Genomic DNA, 12,845 nt, shown 5'->3' with positions numbered 1-12,845 from the left:
AGCTCAACCCCCTCAGCTCCGGCATCAGCCTAGTAAACCTCCTCTGCACTCCCTCCAAGGCCAAAATATCCTTGCGTAAGTACGGCGCCCAAAACTGCACACAGTACTCCAGCTGCGGCCTCACCAATGCCCTATACAGCCGCAGCAAGACCTCCCTACTTTTATATTCAATCCCCCTCGCTATGAAGGCCAGCATCCCATTCGCCTTCCTGACCACCTGCTGCACCTGCAGGCTGGGTTTTTGCGACTCATGCACAAGGACCCCGAGGTCCCTCTGCACCGTCGCCTGCTGCAGTTTTTCTCCACGTAAGTAATAGTCCTTCCTACCATTCTTCCTACCAAAATCAAAGGGAAGAAAGATGCGGTCAGAGGGACTGCCTCCTCAGAGCAAAAAAGGGGAGATGTGACAGGGATGTTTGTGAAGATTTTCTTGTGTAAATGGGGAGAAACTATTTCCATTTACGGAAGGGTCTGGGCTGGAATGTTGCGGCCGTTTATGCCGGCGGGATTCCCTGGACCTGCTACTGTGAACGGAGATTCGGCTAAGTGCCAAATGCTCCGGTCTCGTTTACAGCGGGAGTGTGAACGGCCGGAAAACTCCGGCCCTGTGACTGGAAAACACAAATTTAGAAAGGTTTAAGATGGAAAAAAAGCGGGGGTGAAACGACGACAGGGAGTGATCGGGAATGTGGGGCCGGGGGAAGCGGATTCTGCGCTAACATTCAAAAGCAAATTGGATAAATCCTCAAACGGGAAGAAACGGCAGGGAGAGCGTAGGGTGAGTGAGACCGATTGGAAAGTTCTTCCAAACAGCCGGAATAGGCAGGAGATCAGCAGGGGCACTTTCGGAATGTCCTGAAAGCGTAACGGATAACCCCGGCTAGTGCGTGGGCTCCTTCATCTCAGTGGGCCACAAGATTGAAATGAAATGAGGCTTGCTGACTAACCACAGACCCACAAATTAGATTAAATACATTTAATACACATTACATGAATATTTCATGATGCGCTATCGCAAATACTGAATCATTTATACATTAATGGAACTGTCATCAACTTCAAATGCTAAAAACACAAGAAATATTGACACTTTGGACATAGAGGGAGTGCACGGCTCTCAGAGTCTATGTCGTGAGCGCTCAGCACGCACCTCACTACACTCGCCCTTGCTTTGCGTGCGAATCCCGTCAGTCACAGCCACACAAAATAAACGACACAGATTGAAATCAGCAGGAGGTGGCAACAAAACAGTCAGCAAAGTGTCTCGTGGGTCACACTCAGAACCCAGCTGGGCCGCGGGGAGAGCTGGGACCTCCCTGCCCACCACAAGAGACAGCCTGGCTTGTGACCCACCAAAAGGCCCCCTTCAGGGAGGAGCGGGGAGCACTTTGGGGGCTGGGAGAGCGCGGAGGTAAAGTCGAGGCTGCGGAGGGAGCTCACAAACCTCCAACCAACCCATCCGCCCAACTCTTCAAGTACCACCTGCCCCCCCCACCCCCCCCCCAAGTGGCAGAGCCTGAAGACGGTGCACTGAAATTATCAACCGTCTCAGAGCCCAGTGAAGCAGAGCGGCAGGAAGACATCCTCGATATTGGGGCACTGCCTCTGAAGAATGATGAAAGGGGCTAATGCTGTAGAATTGTATGATTCTACACATTTTGGAATAGGCTTGTGGGACGGAATGGCCAACTTCCATTCCTGTGCCCATCCATGTTCTGGTCACCCTATTATAGAAAGGATATTATTAAACTAGAAAGAATGCAGGAAAGATTTACTAGGATGCTACTGGGACTTGATGGTTTGAGTTATAAGGAGAAGCTGGATAGACTGGGACTTTTTTTCTCTGGACTGTAGAAGGCTGAGGGGTGATCTTATACAGGTCTATAAAATAATGAGGGTCATAGATCAGTAGATGGTCAATATCTTTTCCCAAAGATAGGGGAGTCTAAAACTTGAGGGCATAGGTTTAAGGTGAGAGGGGAGAGATACAAAAGGATCCAGAGGGGCAATTTTTTCACACAGAGAGTGGTGAGTGTCTGGAACATGCTGCCAGAGGTAATAGTAGAGGCAGATACAATTTTGACTTTTAAAAAGCATTTAGACAGTTACATGGGTACAAAAAATGAAGAACAAAAAAAAGTACAGCACAGGTACAGACCCTTCAGCCTTCCAAGCCTATCCGATCATGATGCCTGCCTGAACTAAAACCGTACGCGCTTATGCAGTCCATATCCTTCCATATTCCCATCCTGTTCATGTAGTCATCTAGATGCCCCTTAAGTACCATTATCGCACCTGCTCCCACCCCCTCCCCAGGCAGCGCGTTCCAGATATTCACCACCCTCTGTGTAAAAGAACTTACCTCGTACATCTCCTCTAAACGTTTCCCCACTCACCGTAAACCTACGTCCCCCAGTACTTGGCTCTTCTAGCCTAGGAAAGAGCATCTGACTATCCTCTCTGTCTATGTCACTCATAATCTTGTAAACCTCTATCAACCTCCGTCAGTCCAGTGGAAATAAACCGAGTTTATCCAACATCCTAGTAAACCTCTTCTATATCCTCTCCAAAGCATCCATATCCTTCCGGGAGTGTGGTGACCAGAATTGTATGGTAAAATGGGTATAGAGGGATATGGACCAAATGTGGGCAATTGGGACGAGTTTTGTGGTTAAATGAAAAGGGGTGGCATAGACATAAGAACATAAGAACATAAGAAATAGGAGCAGGAGTAGGCCATCTGGCCCTTCGAGCCTGCCCCGCCATTCAATAAGATCATGGCTGATCTGTCGTGGCTCAGTTCCACTTTCCCGCCCTCTCCCCATAACCCTTAATCCCTTCTCTTATCAAAAACCCATCAACCCGCTTCTTAAAAATATTTAGCGAGGCAGCCTCCACCACTTCAACGGGCAGAGAATTCCAGAGATTCACCACCCTTTGAGTGAAGAAGTTCCTCCTCAACTCCGTTCTGAACCGCCCCCCCTTTATCTTGAGGCTGTGCCCCCTAGTCCTACTGTCTTTTTTGAGCGGGAAGAGTCTTTCCACCTCTATCCTATCCATCCCATTCATCATCTTATACGTCTCAATGAGATCTCCCCTCATTCTTCTAAACTCTAACGAGTACAAGCCTAGTTTATTCAGCCTCTCCTCATAGCTCAACCCCCTCAACTCCGGTATCAGCCTAGTAAACCTCCTCTGCACTCCCTCCAAGGCCAAAATATCCTTGCGCAGGTGCGGCGCCCAAAACTGCACACAGTACTCCAGCTGCGGCCTCACCAATGCCCTATACAGCTGCAGCAAGACCTCCCTACTTTTATATTCAATCCCCCTCGCTATGAAGGCCAGCATCCCATTCGCCTTCCTGACCACCTGCATGTTGGGCTGAAGGGCCTGTTTCCCTGCTGTAAAACTCTATGACTATGACTCCAACTTCAGCCCAGTGAGTCGACTTAGTTCCCCTCTCACTGCTGCCAATTGTAGGCAGGAGTCGCACATGGCTCAGTGAGGTCTCCTTTAGACAATTTTAGACAATTTGATCTGCAAACACCCCTCCCCCACCACCGGTTCTGCCCTGCCACACAGCCCCTCCACAGCCCCTCAATCCCCCCCCCTCCCACCCCACCCCTCCCATCCCCCCAGAATCAAGCACTCCACCAACTGGGCAATGGCACTGACTCCAGCCAAGATACTTCCAGGGGAGAACTGCATCGGAGAAAGCACGAGGTACGGAGCAGTAATTGAGCTTTCAAACTGTGCACCTACCTGGCATCAGCCTCGCTGTAATATTCACGTGCCACAATATCCTCAAAGAGCTCCCCACCAGTTATCCTGTAAAACAGACAAAGTTAGATTCATTAATCATATATCCGGAACACAAAAACTCACAGCGTGTTACAGAGTATTTACCGCACAGCAATAGACTGTTACTCCCCGTCCATTCACACTGGTGTTTCTGCTTTGGACTAGTTCCCTCTTAACCGCCTTCAGCCAACCTCAGCAGCCTGTCGTAGAATCGTAGAATCATGTAGTGCAGCAGAGGCCCTTCGGCCCATCAAGTCCACATTAGAAGCACCTGAACTCCCACCTAATCCCACCTGCCAACACTTGGCCCACAGCCCTGAACGTTACGACGTGCCAAGTGCTCATCCCGGTACTTTTTAAAGGATGTGAGGCCTCCCGCCTCCCAGGCAGCGCATTCCAGACCCTCACCACCCTCTGGGTAAAAAAAGTTTTTCCTCAAATCCTCCCTAACCTTCTTGCCCCTCACTGTGAATCTATGTCCCCTCGTGGCTGACCCTTCAACTAAGGGGGACAGCTGCTCCTTATCCACTCTCTCCATGTCTCTCAATCTTGAACGCCTCGATCAGGTTGCCCTCCCCCCACCCCCTCAGTCTTCTCTACTCCAGAGAAAACCACCCAAGCTTATCCAATCTCTCTTATAAGTTAAATGTTCCATCCCAGACAGCGTCCTGGTGAATCTCCCCTGTAACTCCTTCAAGTGCAATCACATCCTATCCTTCTAATTTTTTCTCTCTTTGATGTGTTTATCCAGCTTTCTCTTAAATATATTTGTGCTAGTCACCCGAATGTATTCCCGGTGCTGGCAGCTTCTGTGTTCCCTCGACTCTCCGGCTGAACAAGTTTCCCTTGAACTCCCCAGTTGGATTTAGACTTGGAACGTTCCTCAGGAATAACAACAACAACTGGCATTTCCATAACGCCTGCAGCGTTGTAAAGCCTCACTGGGTTTGACACGGGGCCGCAGAGGGAGGTAGGTCAGCCAAAGTTGTGAATTTTAAGAGGGCGCCTTAGAGGACAAGTGAGATAACAACAGAGTCAAAATCCTGGGGCTCTCACACCAGGCGGACTGCAGCGGTTCAAGATGGCGGCTCACCACAACCTTCTGAAGGGCAATTAGGGATGGATAATGAATGCTGGCCTTGCCGGCGGTGCCCACATATTCTCTGACTGAGAAAAAGTGCAACAAGAAATGAACACAAAAGACAAATGGAGGGCTGGTCGGACCCCACCTGGAGGATTGTCTCAGTCCGGTCCTCTTGACATCATGAAGAAGATGTCGGCCTTTCCACAGTTCAACAACAACAGGGAGGGTGGAGGGCTCAGAAAATTCCACCCGCAGGATCCTGGGCTTTAGAAATACTTTCAAAGTTTGGAATTTATTAATTATCATCACAAGTAAGCTTACATCAACACTGCAATGAAGTTACTGTGAAAATCCCCGAGTCGCCACGCTCTGGCACCTGTTTGGGTACATTGAGGGAGAATTTAACATGAGCCATGCACTGAACCAGCATGTCTTACGGAAGAAACCGGAGCACCCAGAGGAAACCCACGCAGACACGGGGAGAACATGCAAATTCCACACAGGCAGTGACCCAAGCTGGGAATTGAACCTGGGTCCCTGGCGCTGCGAGGCAGCAGTGCTAACCACTGGGCCACCATGCTAATGTCATGATGCAGAAAAACAAGGGGGAGTTCACTTGGCTTGAGTGGAAGCTTGATTGATAAGGGGATCGGGGTTATGGGGAAAAGGCAGGAGAATGGGGGTGATTGAGTGGCGGGGCAGACTCGATGGGCCAAGTGGCCTAATTCGGCTCCTATTTCTTATGGTCTTATGGTCAAAGGTACGTAAAGCTGCCTGGCTTCACATCAGCATGTGCTGCACCAGCTATGCAACAACTTTTGTGAGGTTCACTGTACAAGCACACATCAGGGGGAGACAGCATAGAACATTGAACAGTGCAGCACAGTACAGGCCCTTCGGCCCTCGATGTTGTGCCGAGCTATGCCCGAACCCAAGATCAAGCTATCCCACTCCCTATCATTCTGGTGTGCTCCACGTGCCAATCCAATAACCGCTTGAAAGTTCTTAAAGTGTCCGACTCCACTATCACAGCAGGCAGTCCATTCCACACCCCACCACTCTCTGAGTTAAGAATCTACCTCGGATATCCCTCCTATATCTCCTAACATGAACCTTATAGTTATGCCCCCTAGTAACAGCTCCATCCAGCCGAGGAAATAGTCTCTGCACGTCCACTCTATCAATCCCTCTCATCATCATATAAGCCTCTACTAAGTCGCCTCTCATCCTCCTCTACTCTAAAGAGAGAAGCCCCAGCTCCCTCAACCTTTCCTCAGAAGACCTACCCTCTAAACCAGGCAGTGTCCTGGTAAATCTCCTCTGCACTCTCTCCAATGCTTCTACATCCTTCTTATAGTGAGGTGACCAGAACTGAACACAATATTCCAAACGTGGCCACACCAAGGTCCGGTATAGTTGCAGCATAACCCCACAGCTCTTAAACTCAAAGAGCAGAGAGACAATGATCTGCTTTGTGGGCTATCGACTCCCACTGGATCCTGAGCCACTAACTGTGCAAATGTGTTAATCAAACTGTGAACAGGATCCTGGGCCTGAGGTGTATATCTCACCATTCCTCGCCTGGCAGGATTCCGGGCACTGTCAGCCATTGCTGCTGCTGTCATTTAGAATTGGAATGAGTTGCCTTTCATTGCTTCCTGTTCTGTGCTGAGACAGCTGACAGGTGGAAACTGTGGGTTCTCAGCCATGGCTCCGTGGCCAACCTTCTCACCCCAGAGTCAGGAGGTTGTAGTTTCAATTCCTACTGCAGAGACTCAAGAGCAAGAATCAAGGCTGACATTCCAGTGCAGTGCTGAGGGAGTGCTGCACTGTCAGAGGGTCAGTACGGAGGGAGTGCTGCACTGTCAGAGGGTCAGTACGGAGGGAGTGCTGCACTGTCAGAGGGTCAGTACTGAGGGAGTGCTGCACTGTCAGAGGGTCAGTACTGAGGGAGTGCTGCACCGTCAGAGGGTCAGTACTGAGGGAGTGCTGCACTGTCAGAGGGTCAGTACTGAGGGAGTGCTGCACTGTCAGAGGGTCAGTACTGAGGGAGTGCCACACTGTCAGAGGGTCAGTACTGAGGGAGTGCTGCACCGTCAGAGGGTCAGTACTGAGGGAGTGCCGCATTGTCAGAGGGTCAGTACTGAGGGAGTGCTGCACTGTCAGAGGGTCAGTACTGAGGGAGTGCTGCACTGTCAGAGGGTCAGTACGGAGGGAGTGCTGCACTGTCAGAGGGTCAGTACGGAGGGAGTGCTGCACTGTCAGAGGGTCAGTACTGAGGGAGTGCTGCACTGTCAGAGGGTCAGTACTGAGGGGGTGCTGCACTGTCAGAGGGTCAGTACTGAGGGAGTGCCACACTGTCAGAGGGTCAGTACTGAGGGAGTGCTGCACCGTCAGAGGGTCAGTACTGAGGGAGTGCTGCACTGTCAGAGGGTCAGTACTGAGGGAGTGCTGCACTGTCAGAGGGTCAGTACTGAGGGGGTGCTGCACTGTCAGAGGGTCAGTACTGAGGGAGTGCCACACTGTCAGAGGGTCAGTACTGAGGGAGTGCTGCACCGTCAGAGGGTCAGTACTGAGGGAGTGCTGCACTGTCAGAGATACAGTACTGAGGGAGTGCCACACTGTCAGAGGGTCAGTACTGAGGGAGTGCTGCACCGTCAGAGGGTCAGTACTGAGGGAGTGCCGCATTGTCAGAGGGTCAGTACTGAGGGAGTGCTGCACTGTCAGAGGGTCAGTACTGAGGGAGTGCTGCACTGTCAGAGGGTCAGTGCTGAGGGAGTGCCGCACTGTCAGAGGGTCAGTGCTTAGGGAGTGCTGCACTATCAGAGGGTCAGTACTGAGGTAGTGCTGCACTGCCAGAGATACAGTACTGAGGGAGTGCCACACTGTCAGAGGGTCAGTACTGAGGGGGTGCTGCACTGTCAGAGGGTCAGTACTGAGGGGGTGCTGCACTGTCAGAGGGTCAGTACTGAGGGAGTGCTGCACTGTCAGAGATACAGTACTGAGGGAGTGCCACACTGTCAGAGGAACAGTTCTGAGGGAGTGCTGCACTGTCAGAGTGTCAGTACTGAGGGAGTGTTGCACTGTCAAAGGGTCAGTACTGAGGGAGTGCTGCACTGTCAGAGTTACTGTTATTCAGATGAGACATGAAACCAAGGCCTTGTTTCTTCTGTCAGGTGGATGTAAATAATGACAGGGCCCAGAGTCTGGTAAAGAACAGCTTAATTCTCCCCCCTTTCCGAGTGTCAATGTTTGTCCCGAAAACAACGCCCTGTTTGTGGGAGCTTGCTGTGCACAAAATGGCTACCATGCTTTATGCATTACAACAGTTGCTGTGCTTATTAAAACAACTCCATTGGCTGTGTGCAACGCTATATAAAAACCAACCTTTCTTTCTTGAGAAATCCGATAAATATTCAGAGGATGACATTGCCTGAGGGGTGCGCAAGAAAAGATTCACTATACATGCCCCACTGCACATAAAATGTTGTTCATTCTTTCAATCATTCTCCGTGGAGCAGTTGGATCTGCATGTTTGATTATTCAATGTTCTATCAAATATCACAGAACTCTGCCTCATTCCTGGATGTGGTTTATTTTGTTCTTTTGTTTATCCTGACACTTCACTTCCAAAGAATTTTATTCACTTCAGGATGACAGATGATATTGATCGAGAATGGAATATTTTAATGTATCAGCCTTCAATCATTTCAGATGACAGAGTAAAGCTCCCTCTGCACTGTCTGCGTCAAACATTCCCAAGACAGGTACACCACGGGGTTAGATACAGAGTAAAGATCCCTCTACACTGTCCCCATCGAACACTCCCAGGACAGGTACACCACGGTGTTAGATACAGAGTAAAGATCCCTCTACACTGTCCCCATCGAACACTCCCAGGACAGGTACAGCACGGGGTTAGATACAGAGTAAAGCTCCCTCTGCACTGTCTGCGTCAAACATTCCCAAGACAGGTACACCACGGGGTTAGATACAGAGTAAAGATCCCTCTACACTGTCCCCATCGAACACTCCCAGGACAGGTACACCACGGTGTTAGATACAGAGTAAAGATCCCTCTACACTGTCCCCATCGAACACTCCCAGGACAGGTACAGCATGGGGTTAGATACAGAGTAAAGATCCCTCTACACTGTCCCCATCAAACACTCCCAGGACAGGTACACCACAGTGTTAGATACAGAGTAAAGATCCCTCTACACTGTCTCCATCGAACACTCCCAGGACAGGTACAGCATGGGGTTAGATACAGAGTAAAGCTCCCTCTACACTGTCCCCCATCAAACACTCCCAGGACAGGTACAGCACGGGGTTAGATACACAATAAAGTTCCCTCTACACTGTCCACATCAAACACTCCCAGGACAGGTACAGCATGGGGTTAGATACAGAGTAAAGCTCCCTCTACACTGTCCCCATCAAACACTCCCAGGACAGGTACAGCATGGGGTTAGATACAGAGTAAAGCTCCTTCTACACTGTCCCCCATCAAACACTCCCAGGACAGGTACAGCACGGGGTTAGATACAGAGTAAAGCTCCCTCTACACTGTCCCCATCAAACACTCCCAGGACAGGTACAGCCCGGGGTTAGATACAGAGTAAAGCTCCTTCTACACTGTCCCCCATCAAACACTCCCAGGACAGGTACAGCACAGAGTTAGATACAGAGTAAAGATCCCTCTACACTGTCCCCCATCAAACACTCCCAGGACAGGTACAGCACGGGGTTAGATACAGAGTAAAGATCCCTCTACACTGTCCACATCAAACACTCCCAGGACAGGTACAGCACGGGGTTAGATACAGAGTAAAGCTCCCTCTACACTGTTTATCCTCAAACTTCACAAGAGTGTTCCCTACAGTCCCGTGTGTGACCTTTCCAGTTCTCATTCCAGCTTGTGGAATTACGAAGTGAGATTACCAAACTACCAGAGAACTGCCAATTTAAGGTAACATTACCTCCACATTACAGGCGGAATGAGGAGTGGTCACTGGGCTGTTAAAATTCCTCTGAAATGTAACTGTTCCAACTGACAGAACCAATTTAACCTCACTTGTCTCCTCAGGCTGTCTGTGGTGAGTCAGGGAGCTAAGGTAACCCAATTACATCAAATCAAAACTCAAATGGACAATGGCAAATCCATGATTTATTCATTGCATAAAGAATACACGGTGATTGTTTCTCGTTTTTTCAGTCTGGGGCTGAAAACACGCGGAGATACAATCCCGGGACACCGATGGATCTGAAAACCTGAAGCCGCTGAACAAATGGAAATCATTTGACTTATTGACTCGACTCTTTCTGAAAGCTCGCCATTAGTTTTCAGTACATGGACACACTAACTACCATAATCTGCTGCCCGAGGCACAGATAACATTTACAAGGAAATAAAAATAAATGAGCAAAATGCTTGCTTGTCTTATATTCTGACACAAAACCTTAGCCAGATTGCTGACGTTCACAAAACTTGCAGCTACATATCCTATTTCATATCCCAGCACACTTCACAGGCGCAACAACCAAACACAAACTGAGAGCTAATTGAGAGGTAAATTTAGGAGCATCTCAGAGAAGTAAAGGGACGGAAAGGGAGAGAGACAGAGAGGGAGAGAGACAGAGACAGAGACAGAGAGAGGGTTTGGGGAACAGAGTGTGTGTGAGAGAGAGAGAGAGACAGAGAGAAACAGAGAGGGTTTGGGGAACAGAGTGTGTGTGTGTGAGAGAGAGAGAGACAGAGAAAAACAAGAGAGGGTTTGGGGAACAGAGTGTGTGTGAGAGAGAGAGAGAGAGACAGAGAGAAACAGAGAGGGTTTGGGGAACAGAGTGTGTGTGTGTGAGAGAGAGAGAGACAGAGAAAACAAGAGAGGGTTTGGGGACAGAGTGTGTGTGTGAGAGAGAGAGAGACAGAGAGAAACAGAGAGAGTTTGGGGGACAGAATGTGTGTGTGAGAGAGAGAGAGAAAGCTAGAGAGGGTTTGGGGGACAGAATGTGTGTGTGTGAGAGAGAGAGAAAGCTAGAGAGGGTTTGGGGAACAGAGTGTGTGTGTGAGAGAGAGAGACAGAAAACAGAGAGGGAGAAAGAGGTTGGGGAACAGAGTGGGAGAGAGAGTCAGAAAGGAAGAGAGACACAGAGAGAGGGAGAGGGGGATTGGGGAACAGAGTGCGAGAGAGAGACAGAAAGGGAGACAGACAGACAGAAAGAGAGAGAGAGGGTTGGGGAACAGAGTGTGAGAGAGAGACAGAAAGAGAGACAGAAAGAGAGAGAGAGGGTTGGGGAACAGAGTGGGGGGGGAGAGAGAGAGAGACAGAGAGGGAGAGAGACAGAGAGGAGATTTAGGGAACAGAATGGGAGAGAGACAGAGGGTGGGGGGAGACAGAGAGGCAGACAGAGAGAGAGAGAGAAAGAGAGTGGCACAGAGTGGCAAAGTTTATTTATTGGTGTCACAAGTACATAAGAACATAAGAACATAAGAAATAGGAGCAGGAGTAGGCCATCTAGCCCTTCGAGCCTGCCCCGCCATTCAATAAGATCATGGCTGATCTGTTGTGGCTCAGTTCCACTTTCCCGCCCTCTCCCCATAACCCTTAATCCCCTCTCTTATCAAGAACCCATCAACCTGCTTCTTAAAAATATTTAGCGAGGCAGCCTCCACCACTTCAACGGGCAGAGAATTCCAGAGATTCACCACCCTTTGAGTGAAGAAGTTCCTCCTCAACTCCGTTCTAAACCACCTCCCCTTTATCTTGAGGCTGTGCCCCCTAGTCCTACTGTCTTTTTTGAGCGGGAAGAGTCTCTCCACCTCTATCCTATCCATCCCATTCATCATCTTATACGTCTCAATGAGATCTCCCCTCATTCTTCTAAACTCTAACGAGTACAAGCCTAGTTTATTCAGCCTCTCCTCATAGCTCAATCCCCTCAACTCCGGTATCAGCCTAGTAAACCTCCTCTGCACTCCCTCCAGGGCCAAAATATCCTTGCGCAGGTGCGGCGCCCAAAACTGCACACAGTACTCCAGCTGTGGCCTCACCAATGCCCTATACAGCTGCAGCAAGACCTCCCTACTTTTATATTCAATCCCCCTCGCTATGAAGGCCAGCATCCCATTCGCCTTCCTGACCACCTGCTGCACCTGCAAGCTGGGTTTTTGCGACTCATGCACAAGGACCCCGAGGTCCCTCTGCACCGTCGCCTGCTGCAGTTTTTCGCCACGTAAGTAATAGTCCTTCCTACCATTCTTCCTACCAAAGTGGACCACCTCACACTTGCCAACATTAAATTCCATTTGCCATTTCCTGGCCCATTCGCCCAGCCTATCTAGATCCTTCTGCAGACTCTCCACACCCTCCGCACAATTTGCCTTTCCCCCAATCTTGGTGTCATCAGCAAATTTCGACACCCTGCACTCGGTTCCCTCCTCCAGATCATCTATATAAATGGTAAATAGCTGAGGCCCCAGCACCGACCCCTGGGGCACCCCACTATTCACCAACCGCCAAGTAGGCTTACATTAACACTGCAATGAAGCTCCTGTTAAAATCCTCTCGAGGGAGAGAGGGGATTGGCGACGGGGATGCGGGGGGGGGCAGAGAGGGAGAAAGAGAGGCGTGGAGAGAGAATGGGGTTCAGAGAGCGAGAGAGAGAGAAAGAGAGGGAGTCAAAGGGAGGGAGGTGAGAGAGAGAGAGAGTGAGAGAAAGAATTAGGGAGGAGAAAGAGAGAGACACAGTGAGAGATTGAAACAGAGAGTGAGAGAGGCAGAGATAGAGAGACTAGAGAGGAAGAAAGACACAGAGGAAGAGCGACAGAGAGAGAGAGAGACAGAAAAAAAGAGAGGGAGAAAGAGAGAGAGAGAGGCAGAGAGAAAGACAGACTGAGACCATAAGGCAATAGGTGTAGAGGGGATATGATGAAAATATTTTTTACACAGAGGATGGT

The 12,845-nt window shown here is 49.8% G+C and overlaps 1 protein-coding gene across 1 annotated transcript in view; it reads right to left on the bottom strand.

Moving 5' to 3' along the window:
- LOC145351696 (calcium/calmodulin-dependent protein kinase type II subunit alpha) overlaps positions 1 to 12,845 on the bottom strand; it is a 216,684-nt gene that overhangs the window by 57,505 nt on the left and 146,334 nt on the right. The window contains exon 5 of the mRNA XM_080201267.1: positions 3,763 to 3,828. Coding sequence (XP_080057393.1) covers positions 3,763 to 3,828 — 66 coding nt within the window. The remainder of the gene's footprint in view (positions 1 to 3,762; positions 3,829 to 12,845) is intronic.

The sequence above is a fragment of the Carcharhinus amblyrhynchos genome, chromosome 13 (genome assembly GCF_965287045.1).
Source record: "Carcharhinus amblyrhynchos chromosome 13, sCarAmb.v2.hapA, whole genome shotgun sequence".
NCBI classification, from domain to species: Eukaryota; Metazoa; Chordata; class Chondrichthyes; order Carcharhiniformes; family Carcharhinidae; genus Carcharhinus; species Carcharhinus amblyrhynchos.
The sequence above is the reverse complement of the archived record's forward strand: the minus strand, read 5'-3'. Positions and strand labels throughout refer to the sequence as shown.